Below are 19,158 nucleotides of genomic sequence, written 5' to 3'. Positions count from 1 at the left end.
CCGGGCTCTGGAGGCTCTCTGGAAGATGGAAATGGGCCCGTTTCTGGCCTTCCCAAACTTCCGGGAGGCCTGTTTTTCACTCTCCCTGACCCTCCGCGTGTGCCCTGCACTTACCTTCATCCAAAACGGGCCGTGTGGGGGCTCCTGGGAGGGGAGGGGTAGGCGGGGCCAGCCAGGAGTGGGATTTGGGGGTTCTCTGAACTGCATAGAATCTTAGTTAGGGGCTCTCCCGAACCCCTGCGAACCCCCAGCAGTCCACTCCTGCTTCAACCCTTTTCTCTTAGTCGGTTCATGTCTTTTGCAACTAATAATTCTGAAGTCAGTTGACTTCTCTTAGCTGTAAATCCTCCTTCATCCCTTACCCGACCTTTCAAAACTGACTTTCTTTCCAAAGTACTTGCCCTTTGGATACACTATGCTCAAAACAAAGATGATTTATAAATTAGCATCCTTTTGAACCCCTATCCTAGAGGGTTTTAATTGAGATAACAAATAGAACTCAAGATCAACCTAGCTGAGACTCTTACAGAGCCAGGAATAGGTTAATTCATTTTAACTATTTCTAAAAAAGCTTCTTCTGCCTTCTTTGTGTAGGAAGACTACAGTCATATTGTATCTCATACGATGCCTATTTTTCCATCTAGCAGCTGTCACTCCTATGGAGAGGAAACTGTGAACAGACCTCCGCATACATATTTTCAGGATTGGCTAGAGCTCCAGAGGAAGCAGATGGCAATGGGATTCACTGATATACCACATCAACTAGAGCGAAGCCATAATGATTACCCAAGGAGCTTTGGACAGCATTTGGTTGAGAAACCAGCTGGAGCATCCTCACTGAAATGATAGTTGCTATTCCAACAAAGGATTTAAGAAACCAACAAAGACCAAGTGATTTCAAGCGGCTCAACTCCTCCAAGATACTCCTCCAAGATACTCCTCCAAGATCAACTCCTCCAAGATCACCCTTTTAATCTCACACCCCAGGTTATTTTCCATTCTGTGGCAATCCACAGCCCCAAATCTTCCTTGGAGTAATGCAAGCTTTCAAACTGAGCCATCGCGGGCACCAGAAGTTGGGAAAACTGTGTTGGCAATGTATAAACTTTGGCTAAACCCCATAGCTGATGTCAAGCTGATGATTGACACCCTCAGTCAGATTTATCAGCAATTGTTGACATAATGGAACATTGGGTATTACTTTTAAAACAAACTTGGGGCAGGCGATTGTAAAAAAAATAGGTTATGTATCTCTGACAGGCTGCAATTATCTTGGACAGAGTATATATATATGAACTGGGATAATGATCTTCAGATAGCTGGAAAATGTCTCCTAAGCCCAATCTAACTGTAGTAATGCAGAAAGAGTTTAAATTCTTTTCCATATATGTATACTTGGAGAATTCTCATACATACTGCTGATTCTGGCCACTGGAGACCACACATAACATCCTAATTTCTAGTTTCCATTCTCAACGGGATCATGAAATGTTGAATTAATTCTTAATTCAATTCAGTTCAGCTAAGGGCACTCTTCTTTTTTATTTGTATCAAAGCTCAAAGGATCCTGGGGGTGAGTGGGGGGAAATGGTGTAGTGCTTAAACCAGAACAGCTAACCCATATTCTGTTTTTTTCTTATTGTTAGGAAGAAATTAAAAAAATATATAACATGTCCTTACTGTTGGTGGAGGGAGCAGAGACTTAATTAATGGGTCTCTTTAAGTTTAGAAGGCATTTCTCTCATTTAGTTTTTGCTTCCAACCCCCAGATTTTGCTAGTTATTTCCAAAGCAATTTCCCATTTTCCTCCTGGAAAAATGGGACATGATTTATTCATATTTGTCTTACAGACAAATTGCCTTCCAGACCTTGATTACACAAACTTTTCTTCACCATAGTTTCTAGTACATTAATGAGCATAAATTGGGTCAGACTGGAGGACATAATGTGTGGGTAAGCCATGCTTTGCCTGGTAGGAAAGTCAATTTTTCAGATCTAGGAACCACCAGCTGAGTAAGAAGACAGTGTGGTCTGCAGAAATCACAAAAAGCAAATGGCCAAATTTAATTTGACCTAGAAATCTTTGAAAAAAGTTCCATGCAATGTAACACAGTTTTTAAAAAAATACACCAACTGATGTAGCCTTATTATGGAAGTAAATCAGGACTGGATGAGTCAAAGATGAGATGCTATGTGGTGAAAGGAAGGAAGGAAGGAAGGAAGGAAGGAAGATAAAAAGAGAAAAGAGAGAGGAAGGAAGGAGAAATATAAAGAAAAGAGTGTGGAAAGAAGGGAGGGAGGGAGGGAGGGACATAAAGAGAGAAAAGAAAGAGGAAGGAAGGAGAAATACAGTATAAAGAGAAAGGAAGGAAGGAAGGAAGGAAGGAAGGAAGGAAGGAAGGAAGGAAGGAAGGAAGGAAGGAAGGAAGGAAGGAAGGAAGGAAGGAAGGAAGGGGGAGAGAGGAAGAAAGGGTTAACTTGGTAGGGTTAACTTCCTCACTTCCAAAGCTTGGAAACTGACAACAACCCACACACACAATCCATGTTTTATTGTTGAATTAGGTATAAAATGAAAAACTAGCTATGTGTCATTTTGATTCAGGTGAAGTCTTTATTGTTGTTGTTGCTGAAGTGTTGGAAGTATCAAGGCTTTTTATAAAGGTGATAAAGTACCATAGAGAGTAATCCACAGATCACTCATGTCCTGCCCACACATCCAAACACAATAAAACTTCAGCGGTTTTATTGTTAAAAAAACTCAGTAAGGCTCTATTACATAAAGAAATGCACGGTAAGTACTGAGAAGAAAAACTTAGGTACCCCTACACTGGTCTGCATGTATGCACACACCAACAAATGCCAGTTTGCAAACTTGCCCTCTTGCCATGGTTGTAGCCACTCACAAATCAGGAAAAGCACGGGAATTGGCTTATGGAATTCTTGCCCACTAGAATGGAACAGCGCAACGTAAGAGCTTCTGTCCAATTACATCTCCTAAGAATTTCTTCCTCTTTCACCTAGAATTTTCCTTCTCAACTTGTCTGGGTTCCTCCCCTCCCAGCACCCTTCTGTTCAATTTTCATCTTGGAGCCCCCTATATAATTTAAAAAGTTCACTATTATAACACTTTGAGGTTTTTTTTTGTATAGTTATCTACCGTAAGTTGAAGACAAAGCTTCTACCCTGAAGTGTATTATCTGCTGTGCCGTTTATCCATGGAATACTTTGGTCTTTTACTTTACTTTACTTTCAGTAATTACTAAGAAGTAGGGACTGAGAAGGGATGAATTGTTAGGCCATAACCTGATAGTTTCAAAGGAGCTTTTTCAAAAGGCAATTGGAAGAAAACATTTTGCTTCTCATCCAAGAAGCTTTATCAGTTCTGGCAGGATGAGGGAGGCAGCAGAAAGATTAGTTCTGACAGAAGCGAAACTTTTTCTTCTTCTTCCTGAAGGAAAACAACAACAACAACAACAACAACAGCCCAGTTCCTTTTGAAAAAGCACCTTTGAGACAGCTATGATCTGGATGGCTGAGAATCTCCACATACATAATGTGATAGGTTTTTCTCCTTTAGTCAGTTAGTTAGTTGCGAAGTCGTGTCCGACCCATCGCGACCCCATGGACAACATTCCTCCAGGCCTTCCTGTCCTCTACCATCCCCCGGAGTCCGTTTAAGCTCACGCCTACTGCTTCAGTGACTCCATCCAGCCACCTCATTCTCTGCCGTCCCCTTCTTCCTTTTGCCCTCAATTGTTCCCAGCATTGGGCTCTTCTCCAGGGAGTCCTTCCTTCTCATGAGGTGGCCAGAGTCTTTGAGTTTCAACTTCAGGATCTGGCCTTCTAAATTAATTAAAAATCTGTAAAAGAAAATGCCACTAACCTGCAGCCAAAAGGCCAGAAATATTTTACACAGTCACTTACATAGGACTGTGGATTTTATGAGCATAATCTCAATCTGACTTCTTATTTTATATAGCCAGATGCAAAGATTCTCCAGGAGGTTTCACCCCCACATATCGGCGTGGATAGTAGCTTTTCTGTTTTGAAAAATAGAAATATTAAATTCTTCAGCCACTCATGGTCTACCATCTTCACTTTAAAGATATATAAATACAATTAACTAATATCCCAGAACTCATTCCATCTGTATTCAAAGGAGCACCATTGTGGTATTACTTCAGATTATTTTCTTGAGTTCTCAAATCAGAGTTGAATTCAACATTTCAATGCTCATTTTAATGGGTTCTAATACTGATGTCCATTAACTAGGTTATCATGTAATGGAATCCAAGACTACATCAAAATTAATGAAGACAAAAGTGGTTTATAATAGTGCCTATCAAAATGGGGCACTATTGTATTCCCAACTCTACACTGCTTTGCTGATGACCCTAAAAATCATCATTCTGTTTTGTTGTTTACCCAGCTGTAAAATGAGTATAATAACCACATTTGTCAGCCCCACAGGGGTTGTGCAAGTCTTAATTAAGGCTACAGAATTGTTCTGATGACCTCGGATGAACATGGTGGCATTTAATTTATTTCTTTCAGCAAGAAACCATTTCTGTAATTCAGGACTCATGGACTGGAAAGAATGCTAAGTTATACAACTCAGAGATTTTTTGAGCTTTTATGCCAAAAATAACAGAGAACTGGACACATCCTAATAGAAAGCAGCACCAAAAGGCTAAGCCATTCAGCTCCAAAGCCATCTGACATTTATGTAACAGCTCACCCAATGACAGCTCACTATAGATCTTTTTCAGTGCCAGATCAGCCTTCAGTCTTTTCAACCTGTTAATGAGACACACTGCTCGATTCTTTTCAGCCAAAAACAAGAATAAAAAACATACATTTTTATGGGGCCCTGGGCAACTTCTTTACCTCTAGTAAGGCTTAATGAAAAGGAAGCATTTGAGATGGTAACCAAGATGACAGAAGGAATAGATAGAACCGAGCTTTTATCCATGGTCTCTTGGGTTTTGGTTTATAGCTTATAAAAATGTTTTCCTTGAGTGAGGGGCGGAGCTGGCATCACGACGATACGGCATGCGATCTTGGAGGTCTGAGATCGCTGCCTATATCTTTGCTCCTGGACGGTCCTATCGGATCTAAACCGTCCCGAAGAGACGGTGAAAGTGAAGAGCGCATCCTGTCGATCCCAGGGATATCGCAAAGTCCCTGGTAGATCCAGGAGAAGCTCTTCTTGCCAGCAGCAAAGAGGCAGCCATTAAAGCTGCTGAAGTTGGAACAGCTCCGAAACTCCGAAGAGATTAGAAAGAGAGAGTGTGCCGGTTTGGTGAGAACTTTTTTTTTATTCTAAGATCTGAAAGGACACCCTAAGGAAAAGAAAGAATCTGTAAAAGTTTTGACAGAAGTGATTAAGTGGCGATTTTAAACAGGAATGTCAAAGTAATGTTTTTTCTTCTTCTTACTGCTGGATTTTCTATATGCGATCTTGTATTTTGAAACTGGACTGGTTTTTTCGTTTACATCTATTTTCTTTTTTCACCTTTTTGATTTTGTAATATTTTAGGCTAGAGGCTCCCTTTAGTTATTTCTTTTTTTAAAATATCTTTTTCTTTCTTTTTTATTAATTCTTATTATATCTTGCTCGGAAAAGGAAGGGGAAAGTGAGAGCAAAGAAACTTTGTAACACTGCCAACTAGAGGCTTGAAAATATTTTATTTCTCTGTGACCAGACAAAGCTGAGAAAGGAAGAACTGAGACTCTTTTTCAAGGACATTGCTATTTGATAAGATAGAGGGAAGAGCATGAGAGAGTATTATTGCAGGTGCTCTTCTGGGTTTCTATCAACAGTTGGAGCCTGGTGTTGAAATCTAGGGGGAAAAAAGGGTGATAAGTTTTTGGAGAAGAGAGCTATAATAAGAGCCTTGGATAATTAAACAAAGTGCAGTGTGCCCTTTTTACTTTTTCTAAGTTGTGCTATCCCTCCTCACCAGCTTTATTGTATTTCATTTTATCTTTTTCTCTTGTAATAACTATATGGGTTTTTGGCTTTGTTGGAGTTGTCTTTGTTTTTCTTTTTTTCTTTGGAAGTCCAATCTCTATGTTTGCTTTTTATTTTAAAGGGAAAGCCTTAAAAGCCTTTTTTTTCCCCTTTCCTGGTATTTTTTTTTTTTTCATCTACCTTTCTGGTTTATTTTCATGCACTCTTTTCTATTTGAGACCTTTTAATTGGATTAAGGTGTTGAAGAACCTGAAGAATTTTTCCTTTTCCTTTTTTTCTTTTTTTCCCCTTAAGCCTTTTTCTTCATCTAACTATTGATTGGATTGAGGTATACAAGAACCTGAAGAAATTTTGTCCTCCCTTTTTAAAAAAAATCATTATTACTGGACTTCTTTTTTCTACTATTTTTATTTTGAACTATAATTGGTTACTTCACAATTGGATTAAGGTTTAGAAGAACCTGAAAATTTTGAATTGCTTAAAATGAGTAGGAAAGCAGCTCCTGGTTCTTCAACTTCTACTTCTTCCTCTCCACCATCCGGAGGACAACGTTCAATACAGACAATGTTAAAGCAAGAAAAAGAACAAGAAAAAGTGACTCTGCAGATGATTATGCAAGGAATTCAAAATATTCAAGCAAGATCAGGAAATATTGAAAAGAGAATAGAGAACATTGAACAAAGAACAGAGAACATTGAACAAAGAACAGAGAACATTGAACAAAGAACAGATAACATTGAACAAAGAACAGGGAAAACTGATGAAAAAGTGGAGAACATCCAACAAATGATGTTGAAGTATGATGAGAGATTCCAAAAAATTGAAGAAGAAGATAAACAAAGAGATAAGAAGATTGGAGATATTGATAATAGATTAACGGTGGTTGAACAAGATAAAAGTGGTATGTTGAGATGGGAGATGGATAGATCAGAATTCTATCTTAGATTCCAAAACGTAGAGGAAGAAAAAGGACAAAACTTGGCTGAGATAATGATAGAAATACTGGCTGAAGCTTTGGAAATAACTCAAGAGAAAATGATGTTTGACAGCAAGATGTAGTACACTAAAAGAGAATAATTATATCAAACTTAAACAGCAGATAGCGCTAGATCTGGCAAAATGGGAAAATTTACAACTGTCACTAATAGGGAGAATTTCAACAATCAAGATGAATATATTACCCAGAATTTTATATTTGTTTCAAACAATTCCAATTAGGCTTGGAAAAGATTACTTTGAAGATCTAAATAAAATTGTGTTGAAATATATATGGCAAGGTAAGAAAGCGAGAATAAAGTTGAAACTTTTGCAAGATGCTAGAATTAGAGGAGGATTTGGTTTGCCTAATTGGGAGTTGTACTATCAAGCTACAAATCTGATGTGGGTTAAGGAATGGATAACACTAAGAAATACTAGATTGTTGTCATTAGAAGGACATGATTTGTTGTTGGGGTGGCATGCTTTTTTATGGTATAAAGGAACTAAAACACAGGGGTATTTTAGAAGACATTATATACGGGAGTCTCTGTGATTAAACTGGGAGAAGATTAAAAGACAATGTTATTTGAAAATTCCAGTCTGGTTATCGACTATTGAAGCATTTTCTTATCCTATAATATACAAAAAAGAACAAACAGTTAGATATGGTGAAATATTGAATGAAAAGGGTGAACTCAAATCTATACAAAAACTAGAGGAACAAGGTATAAAGATGAATTGGTTTTCATATGTGCAAATACATTCAAGGTATGATAAAGATTCTAAAATGGAAGGTTTCTATGATAAATTGACTGATTTAGATAAGATTTTGACAGGTACTGATGAAAAGGTGATTAAAAAACTGTATGGATATTTATTAGAAATTAAATTAGAAGAAGAACAAGTTAAAGAAACTATGATTGCTTGGGGGAAGAATTTTGGATATGGGATCGATTTAGAGAAATGGCAAAAATTGTGGTCTCAAAATTATAAAATGACAACGTCAACAGCATATAAAGAAAATTTGTATGATGTTTTACAGGTGGCATTTCCCCCCGACAAGAATAGCAAGAATGTTCAAGAATAAATCCGAAAAATGCTGGAAATGTCATCAGACACCTGGCTCATATTACCATATGTGGTGGACTTGTGCAGATGCTAAAAAATACTGGATTAAAATCCACATGTGGTTGGAAAAAATGACAAAAAAACATATAGACTTGAAACCAGAGATATTTTTATTGGGAATTTTACCTGAAATATACAATGAAGACTTGAAATACCTGACTGTAAATGTATTAACAGCGGCTAGGATTGTATTTGCTAAAAGCTGGAAAAATGAGAAAACACCATCACAGGAGGAAATCATTAAGAAAATATTGGAATGTGCTGAAATGAGTAGATTGACATTTGAAATTAGAGAACAAGAGGATAAACAATTTTATAAAATCTGGGATCTATTCTATCAATGGTTAGACAATAAAATACAGTAATGAAATATGTAGGCTCTTAGAAAATAATAAATATATAAAGATGTATTTCTTTTTTATTATAACTACAAAATGATTTTAGGATAGATTTGGGATGATAATATGAACTGTTATAAAACAAACTAAGTAAATTATGATTATCTTGTAAAACGTGAATGAATAAAAGTATAGTCAAATGATTGATTAATAATGATACTAAGGTATTTAATTTTTGATTGAAAATATGAGATTATATGCAATGTAATTGTAATTGAAGACTACGAAATGGAAGCACAAAACGATTTGTAAACCAACCGGCACACTGTATGTACACATATGGAAGATAGCTTGATGTTTTTTTAAAAAATGTTTTCTTTTGCAAAAGTAAAACCCAGAAACTGTATTTGCTATTTTCCTTTCCATTGCTATGGGGCTCCAATTTCCCACTCTTCCTGCAAGTACGGTAGTGTCCTTGCACCTTATGATTCTTGACTCTTGACGAATATTTCTTGCACCAAGACAATTTCCTTGTGTGTCCAATCACACTTGGCCAATAAAGAATTCTATTCTATTCTATTTTATTGCAGAACCCAAAGGCTTCAATTGACAGGGAGCTGTCCGATAGCAGTGGTGCTGAACAAAGAAAATGTTAAACCAGTATCAAGCATAGCATCAACCCAGTGTCTTCATAGCTTACAATTCCAGGCTTAACAGAGTCTTGATCCAACTTACATATGGAAATTTCTTTGTATTTCTGGCAGCCTTGTGTGCCAGAAGATCCAAGGCTTTAATTTATTTATTCATTAGATTTTTTATCCTGTCTTTATATTTATTAGATTCTTATCCTGCCTTTATTACTTTATAAGAAACCTAAGATGATGAACATACATAATACACTGTCTTCTATTTTCCTCACAACCACCATCTATGAGGTGAGAGAGAGTGACTGGCCCAATTTTATCAAATTGTCTTTCCTACCCCTGAGCCTCCAGATTTCTAGGCCAGCACCTTTATCACTACACTAAACCGGCTCTAGTTCTCTCTATTCCTGCAGTCCCAAAGATGTACCAGACTCTCAAATCTATTTGTCTTCACTTTTGCATGATTAAGATCAGTGACAGCATCGCTAATTTTCTAAAGAAAATTCATCCACTTCTGGGTTGGTCCTGACCGGCAGGTACTGTAATAGAGAATGATGGAAAGAAAAGTAGCTTGATGAAGCCTTTTGAGAAGAAATATAGTTGGCAGATCCAGGAACCCACTCATTGCATGATCAATTTAAACCAGAGGTGTCAAACTCAGGGCCCGTGGACCGGATCTGGCCCACAAGGTTTGGCCCATGGGGCAAATTTGGCCCATGGGGCAGCCCTGGAAACAGCGAAGGACCGTCCTGCAGTGCCTCTACCAGTGAAAATGGAGCTCCGGAGCTCCGTTTTCACTGGCACAAGGTTGCAGGAGACCATCACAGTTGACAACGGAGCCCGGGAGCCCCTTTTACCTGGCAGAACGCTCGGGCCTCCACAGGCACACCTGACATGGTGACGTTGAGCTGGTGATGCCCACCCTTGTCATGCCCACCCCAGCTCCCCAAGGTCAAACACAACCCTAATGCAGTCCTCAATGAAATCGAGTTTGACACCCCTGTTTTAAACTATTCATTATTGCACCCAAGATCTTGAATAGTTACATGCAATGGTGGTATTCTACTGGTTCAGCCTGGTTCTGGCATACCAGTAACACTGAAGATCAGCTGGTAGAGAACCGGTTCGCACCGAGCCTCTCCAATGCTCTGCAGTTGGGCTCAGCCGCCCGCCTCTGCTCCTAGATCCTTTTTAACCTCTCAGATGTTTGGTGTGGCAGAGCGGATTGCTAAACAGCTGAGAGGTGCACTAGCTTAGTTTTTACTGTTTTAACGCGTGCACAAAGCAAGCAAAGTCGCACAATCCCACCCCTGCAGCCACGCCCACCAAGCCACGCTCACAGAACTGGTGGTGGGAACTTTTGAATCCCACCACTGGTTACATGGTAATCTATACACCACAAATCTGGTCCCAAAATAACCCAAACTCTCAATACACTAAAAGATTGATGTGAAATCCCTGCACTTACTAGAAGTCATGTCCATGGGATTTATATCTAAATACACCCAGGTGTATGATGGACCTTCTAGTTGCTGCCTGATGAAGTGAGGTCATGAAGTTTTTAGTCACCCAGGTACTACTTCAAGTAATTTCTATACTCTGCCTGAGAAGAATGCTTGACAGTGCAGTGTAAGAATAAATCTAGCTATTTCAATAATAGTATCTTTGTATTAAATTAATCACACTATACAGGTAATCCTTGACTTACATTCATTTATTTGGTGACATTCAAAGCTACAACAGCACTGAAAAACGTGATTTATCACCGGTCCTCATGCTTACAACCTTAGCAGCATCCCCATCATGTGGTCAAAATTTGGATGCTTGGCAACTGACATATATTTATGATGGTTGGCGTGTTCTGGGATCATGCAATCACCTTCTGCAAAGCCTTATGACAAACAAAATCAATGGGGAAGCCAGATTCACTTAACAACTCTAGAGATTCAGTTAACAACTTTAGCAAAAGTTCATAAAATGAAGCAATTTAACCCTGCCTTACTTAGCAACAGAACTTTTCATTTAGTTTAGCTTAGTTTACTTTATTGTCATTGCACTTCACCAACAAAATCAAACACTATCTTCAGTGCACATAATGACCATTAAAATATTTTTTTTGCATATATATTTTGTAATGCACCAATACTGCACTATACAGTAGAATTCAGTAGAGTTACTGTCCTGGGATAGAAGCTGTTTTTCAGCCTATTTGTCCTTGTTTTTGTTATCCTGTACCATCTGCCAGATGGTAATAGTTCAAAAAAAGGCTGCCCAGGATGAGATGGATCTTTGAGAATGTTTTGACCTTTCTTAAGGCAGCGGGAGCTATAAAGCTCTTCCAAAGAGGGGAGAGGACAACCAATGATCCTCTCGGCAATGACATTAACCCTCTGGAGTGCTTTCCTATCTGCCACTGTGCAATTGGCAAACCATACAGAGGTGCAGTAAATTATTTGTGGTCATAAGTTGAGGACTATCTGTGTATATATCCCTATGATGACTGGAACACCTGTTCACACTCCCCAGATTTTGTTCTAAAAATGTAAGAGAGCAGCTGGTTAACAGTGCTTTCATTTTACCTCATCTTGAGGCTTTACCACTAAACAAACATTAAGCAACAGAATATATGAATAACAAGATGTCACGATTCTAAGTGAGGAATATATAGACAAAATTAAAACATTTGGCACACTTCTCATCTAAAGATTTTAGAGTCACTTAGAGAAACAGGAGTCAAATATTCTACTCAGGCATCCTTGGTGTTGATATGATGGGAGGCAGATATATTTTGTAATGCACTGCATTATATTTTTGTTGGGTTCACTGGCAGCCTGTGCAGATGGCAGTGGAATTGGACACGGGCAAGAATGGGGATCAGTCAGGGAATCTGGAGAGGATTCAGATGAGGGTCCTGCGTCCGATGTAGAGATGGGGCCAGGATCATCTGGGAGTGGGATGCTGCCTCTGGAGCTTGGCAGCAGTGAAGCAGAGGATCCAGGGGAACCTGTTCCCAGTGTGCATGTGGACAGAGCTGCTAGAAGGCAAGAGCAGCTGAGAAAAAGGGGTGACTCAGGAGTAAGGCTGGGAGGTGATTGTCCTCCCATAAGGTATAAAGGACAGGCAAAGGTGACAAAACCTTTGCAGGAAGCAAAGTCGTTCAGTCTGTTCAGATTAATCCTTGAAGCTCTGGGTGGATTTTCTACTTTGGTTGATTTTTTATAATTCAGTTGGCACTCTAATTGTTAGCAGCAATTCAAAGGAAAGAAAGGTGGGTGCTTATCTTGAGGGACTGTTTGGGACTCATTACCGGCTGGGAATGAACGTAATTCCCAGCGTTGAAATAAAACACAAGTTGTTATAACTAAGTGTGTGCTTAATTGCAGTCTCAGGAAGCCTTGGTCAGAACACTGCGGTTTGAACAATGCAGGATTAACTTATGGAAAACATGGTGGGCCAGAGAGGGCTGGATTTTTTTATGTTGGGTACAGAAACCTGGAATCTCAGTCTGAACAGATCTACAGATTGGGAAGGCAGAAACCCAGAACTCTGTCATGAAAGGGAGGAGCAGAATCTATATTCCAAATCTGTCTCTCATTCTGTCTCATTTTATCCACTTTATGTCTCCTGTCCTTCTTGTAAGGAATTCTGGGCACTTTTTTTTGTTTTATCTTCACAACTATCTGTACAGCAGCTCAAGCCTCAAAGCAGCTCCATCAACAAATCAAAAACAGCTTATGTATATTCTTACTTGTAAAGTTACTTTCTCCATATTGGAAAAAAACAACTTTCTGGCAATGCTAACACCCTTACTTTGGTATACGTTCCTTTGAGACATACCCTGATTATAATACACTTTTTGGCACAAGATTAAAACCTTTTCTATTTGCTTTGGCCTTTTTGCAGTTAAACCTAGATAAAAAGCTTTTACACTTCTTAGTTTCACTAAGTTTAGTTTCTACTAATAATTAATTAGTAATACCGATGTATTACTCTAGAATACTTCTCTTTTTTATGGAGGCATGACTTATTACTATTTTTAAAATTAAATAAAGTTTTCTAGTTCAGCTCTTAGCGACATCCTATTTATAAAGCCTAAAAGGATCCTTGTACTTAAATAATATTGCGAAAGATGTTGCCAGTTGTGGCATCACTATATTCACTGGATAAAAAGGTTTGACTCATACAGAATCTCTTGATAAAATTTTGCTCAGCTGAATAATACAATGAAACACTCCAGGCAAGAGAAGTGCTTGAAACAAATGGTGTAGGAAGTTATTTTTATACGTGATTGCAAGACTTACCACTTATCCATTTAGCCTCTGGGTCATGAATTTTGAAATCTTCGCTGAATAGATCTTCCACTGTAATTTTCTTCTTCTGAGACTGGTTATTATCTTCAACTGTAAATCAAAAGGGGGAAAAATATCCATTATGATTAATTTGCAATTTACCTGCCCATTCAACAAATGACACAAGTTATCCATTTTCCTTCTGAATTAGCAATATTGGATAGATGGGATTTGTTATATCTCTTTATTGCATTACTGTTGATCTAATTAGGAAATATCTTTTCCATTTGCAACTTGGAATGTATGAAGTACAGCCCGGATAGCACTCATTAGCACAATATGGAAGGCTTAGCTAAGATGCTTTACCACCAAATTGACACAAGACAACTTTACAGCATTCCTTGTGAGACAATGGAGTGAAAATAGGGCAGAATGATTATCACAAGCACTGGAAACTATAAAAATAAAATAAATGGTTTTGCACCAACTTGTAAAACTCTTTTGCATAAAACACATGTCACATTTCCACAGGTCGGATATGAATCCGTCTTAAAGCAATGATAACAGAAGACTACATTCTAACTTTAGAATTGTCTGGATGTTTAGTCATGGCAACTGGACTTATTTTCTTGTTGGTTTGAGATGTTTTGCTGCCCATCCCAGCAGCTTCTTCAATCTGAACAAGTTGGTTAGGAAATTTGAATAGGAGAGCCGTTGGAATGTACCAACTCCTAAAATTCTTAGTGTGTATTTCCACACCAACCTCAGGGTTTCTTCCCCAAAGTGTGTGGTAATACATCAATGAAGATTCTCAGTCACTCCGGTAGAATTGCCTCAATTTGTATTTTTAAAGCCCAGAATGTCCAGATATCCTTCAGAAGAGATACTTCCCTGATTCATTGAACTACAAGAAGCAGAATGCACAGAACAATCAGATTTGCAAAGTTTGGTTTTATAGGTAATCCCAATTTTAGTCTTCCTATGGAGTTAATTTCTTGTCTGGTTTACCTGGTTGGGCTGATACTGAGGCTAAAGCACCTGAATATTCCAGTGTGTGTGTCCTCCTACGTTGGAGCTCAAGTATAGGTAGTCCTCACTTAAGGATTGCCTTCTTTAATAACCAAAGTTATGACCACATTGATAAAGCAACATTATGACTTGTATTTATGACTGTCACCACAACCCCATGGTCATATGATTGACATTTGGCTGCTTCAGAGCCAGTGGGCATTTATGACCATGCCAGGATGCTATGATTACTGAACAATATTTGTGTCCTTCACAATTAGTTTTGGCAAACAGGGTCATTAGAGAAGTTGGCAGTAACATCACAAGTGGCAGCCATATGAGGTCTTGGTTAATGACCATGGCAAAAGTGAGTACATTTAAGTGTCATGGTCTCATGATGTTTCCCTTAACGATAGTATTGCTGAGCGATGGAATTGTCGGTCTCAATTGTGGCCACTAAGTAATGATACCTGTGTTTACAGATAATGAAATGTGGATCCTTGAAATTGTTGTAGGAGATGAAGGCGATGTTAGTCTATCTCTTGGTACATCACAGTCAAAGAATTTACTGTATGTTTGACCTCACGCTAAGCTTTATGTAAGCCCAATGTAAATACATACTGAAGAAAGAGCCAGCAATAGACCAGACCAAGATGTTATGAGTCTCTTCCATGGAAAATTACACCAATCTAGTACTACCAGCCTGTAATTGGCTGTAAGAGTAACCTCAAGGAGATGGAGGACAAGCCACAATCAAGTACAAGCCACAATCAGTCAGGTGCTGCCACAAGGAAGAGGTAGTCAAGCTTTTCACCAAAGCACCTGAGGGCAGGACAAGAAGCAATGGGTGGAAACTAATCAAGGAGAGAAGCAACTTAGAACTAAGGAGAAATTTCCTGACAGTGAGAACAATTAATCAGTGGAACAACTTGCCTCCAGAAGTCATGAATGCTCCAACACTGGAAGTTTTTAAGAAGAGATTGGATAACCATTTGTCTGAAATGGTGTAGGATTTCCTGCCTAAGCAGGGGGTTGCACTAGAAGACCCTCAAGGTCCCTTCTAATTCTTCTGTTCTGTTCTGTTCTGTTCTGTTCTGTTCTGTTCTGTTCCGTTCCGTTCCGTTCCGTTCCGTTCCGTTCCGTTCCGTTCCGTTCCGTTCCATTCCATTCCATTCCATTCCATTCCATTCCATTCCATTCCATTCCATTCTATTCTATTCTATTCTATTCTATTCTATTCTATTCTATTCTACTCTATTCTACTCTACTCTACTCTACTCTACTCTACCAATGGCCAACCAAAGAAAACTTGAGTCTGAGTCAGAAATTCAATTTAAGAAAGCATCTTAAGACTTACCTTCCATAAGATACGATTTAATGAGGCAGTAGATCATCTGAAAAAAAATCTACCGGTTCCTACATGCTGGTTAATAATTCATTCGTTCCTTGCCCTATCAACTGTGGCCAATGAGCCAAGAGATTAGTGGAGAGATGGTTATGCCTCATCTGACAGGTGTACAAAAATCTCTTGGTGCTCTGATGTCATGCTTTCGTGGGCATAACCCATTTGTAACTCCTCTGATACCATGCCTTCATTTGCATAGGTGCAAAAAACAACAACAACCAAACTCCTTTGTGATCTGTGATTTATTTTGCATAGCCCTTTCATTCTTGCTGTGATGTCTGCTTTGATTTGCATAGTCCTTCCCTTCTCTTTGCTTAGAGTGTTGCAATAGCTCTAAGAGCTTAAACCATTAGCATGTAGTACAAATGGGGGTTTGTGTGCCTATTAATGAAATAAAGCAGTCTTCATGGCTGAATCTTAAGTGGCTGGAGTACTTTGGGACTACTGAAGTGAAAAGCCATTTTCCTCTCCATTAATTGGCTCAAAGAAAACTGTTTATGGCATCTTTAAATAGGGATGTGTGTGGCCTGCATAACAAGCAAAAGTATAAACAATGGAAAAGATGCCCAGCGGCACAACACTCCTTTAATCGTTGGATACAAGAACCTGGTTTTTAAATATTTTGATTTGGAAATGGCCCCATTAATGTTGATGAATTCCCAGGCATGGAAGTGCACTTAGGGTTGAGTGTTAATTCTAATATTGACCTTCAGGTTGACCTATAACTGAACCATTTAAGGGGATTATTTCGTTTTGAAGTGGGAGCTTGGATGAGTGAGAGAGAGAAGGTGTAGACCAGTTCCCAAATGTTTGCTAAGGTATTTCATGACCTTAGCAAGGAAGGGAAGAAAATAAGAAAAGTAGATATAAAAAAAGGCAAATCACAAGATCTCACTTTCCAGGTAAAATTAAAAGCAGGTATTTTAAAGGGTTCTGCTAAGTAATAGTGGATCTCATTTGGAGGCATGTTTTGGGCAGACACACATCCACTTGTGGTAGGTGTTATGACGACATCTCAGTCCAGCATACAGTGCGCTTTCTTGAGGATCAGAGGCAGAGGTGGCATTCAGCAGGTTCTGACCAGTTCTGGAGAACCGGTAGTGGAAATTTTGAGTAGTTTGGAGAACCGGCAAATGCCACCTCTGACTGGCCCCACCCCCATCTATTCTCTGCCTTCCATTGAGTCCCAGCTGATTGGCTGGGTCTTCTTTTGTTGCCCTGCACAGCAGAATGGAGCTGGAAAGCAGGTTAAGGACGGTCTTCCCAAGCAAACCAGATGAACTAATTCTACTTTACTGTAAGGCTACATTAGTAGACCCTTGCAAATCGAGAAGTACAAATCTCCTACCATCTCCCTGACAGTCTGAGAAGTTAGGTAGGGTCTGTTCTGAGCCCTTTCCACACCCATCATGCAGGTGTAGCTGACAGAGGTGGTATCCAGCCAATTCGAACCGGTTCTTGCATACCAGTAGTGGAAATTTTGAGTAGTTCGGAGAACCGGCAAATACCACCTCTGACTGGCCCCACCCACTCACCTTTCCTGTCTTATATTCCCTTGTTTTTTAGCTCAGCTGATTTGCATGGCACATGGATTGCCGCACGTCAGCTGAGCTAAAAAATAGCTCACCTAAATAGCGCTGACACAGAGGGCGGTTTTTGAGTGCTGCGTGCTCTCATAGAAGCGGTAGGGAAAAAAATGTGGAATCCTACCACTGGATCATTCCCTAGGCAGCATCTCTTTACTTTGTGTTCCAGTGTCATTACAGGATTTCAATTTGATCCTGAGGGATTCAGCTCTGGATGTCCATGGTACATATCCCTGGAATTGAATCACTGGAGCAGGGGAAAGGCCTGGAACATGATTTTATATGGCTTCCATTTAGTCTTGCAGGGATTTAGTAAGTATAGCATGCACCCTAGTGCTTGAGTGCAGCTGGAGTTCATCCTCACTCATCCTGGATGCCAGAAATGTGGATATTTTCTGCAACTGTTGCTCCAAACAGAAAATGTTATTCCAAAGTGAGTACAGAGTGGAGTTTTAAAGATACTTCTGGACTTCAGACATTCTTTTCACTGAGTAGTTCAGTTTTCAAGTTGGACCTCTCGTTTGTGACATGGCAGGGGTCTCTGTGATTTTTGTTAGGTTCACTGAAATTATTATTGAACCTGGTAGGTGTGTTTATTTAGCCCCATCCTTAGGGGTAATGAAATTATGGCTTAAGGAGAGCATCATTAATTTATTAGTTCAACCGGTTGCAGAATTACAAACGTTGAGAATCCCTGTATAAATAAATGCTACTGACCAATCATAAAACTATATCTTCCAAGAATCACCCCACAGATGACAATTTGGTGGCAGATCACCTGCTTTAGTGGAGAAGATCGAATTTCTGTTTCTGCCTTTTCCAATTTGAAGAAGGCGATGGATGATAGCTGCTAAAAAAAGCACTCCATCACAGAATAGAAGGAATTGCACTAAATGCACAAATGACTTGATTAAAGGGAAAGCAAGTTGCTTTTCAGCCTTGAACATGTCAATCAGGTTTTGTAAGTCATTGTTTTAGATTGGCAATACAACTGAATATATAGGTAATCCTTGATTTGCAATGAATCTTTTAATGACTATTTGAACTTATAAAAAGCCTCAAAAAATAGGGCTTGATGGCCTGCAATGCACTTTCAGCCAATATAAGCTGCCCAGAGTCACTTGTTATGAGATGGGAAGCAAATACATTGAATAAACAAATAAAATTTAATAAATAAATGTAATAAACACATAAAAATTGTGTTATCCTCCTGTAGTCACATGACTGCATTTCAACTTGGCAATTTGGCAATTGGCTCGGTTGCAGTGCCCTGTAGTCACATGAACACAATTTGTAATTTTTTTTTTGCCAGTTTCTGGGGGGGAAAACCTCCACCCATTCAAAGAATGGATCAGTTCAATGACTGTGTTATTTGCTAAATGATCACTGCAAAAAGAATAAAAAATGGGGCTAGTCATATGTGTTTATCTCAGCTTATGACCTCAACAACTTATGATTGAAATGACACAATTGTGGTTATAAGTTGAGAACTATCTCTGTCGGAAGATCTGAGCAGTTCTTTTTATATAGGATATGAATACTTATGACTCTTTGATGTATGCATGTGTGTGTGTGTTATATATATATATATATATATATATATATATATATATATATATATATATATATATATATATATATATATATATATATATATATATATATGTATGGTGTTCGGCTTGGTTCGGTATTTTCCCACGTCATTGTAGTTCTTTTAAAGTTGTAGCAACGTTTCAGCAGAATCTCATCTGCCATCATCAGGCTTCTGTATTGTGTCCGTCTGTGAGTCAGACTTTTACAGTGGTTTC

General features: G+C 38.8%; 1 protein-coding gene across 1 annotated transcript in view; it reads right to left on the bottom strand.

Moving 5' to 3' along the window:
• Window positions 1-19,158, bottom strand: part of DPP6 (dipeptidyl peptidase like 6) — a 349,551-nt gene that overhangs the window by 136,254 nt on the left and 194,139 nt on the right. The window contains exon 3 of the mRNA XM_087945820.1: window positions 13,364-13,462. Coding sequence (XP_087801946.1) covers window positions 13,364-13,462 — 99 coding nt within the window. The remainder of the gene's footprint in view (window positions 1-13,363; window positions 13,463-19,158) is intronic.

This window comes from Notechis scutatus, chromosome Z (genome assembly GCF_049901735.1).
Source record: "Notechis scutatus isolate UNSWTSFEM ecotype Mainland chromosome Z, rNotScu1.2, whole genome shotgun sequence".
Taxonomy (NCBI): Eukaryota; Metazoa; Chordata; class Lepidosauria; order Squamata; family Elapidae; genus Notechis; species Notechis scutatus.
The sequence above is the reverse complement of the archived record's forward strand: the minus strand, read 5'-3'. Positions and strand labels throughout refer to the sequence as shown.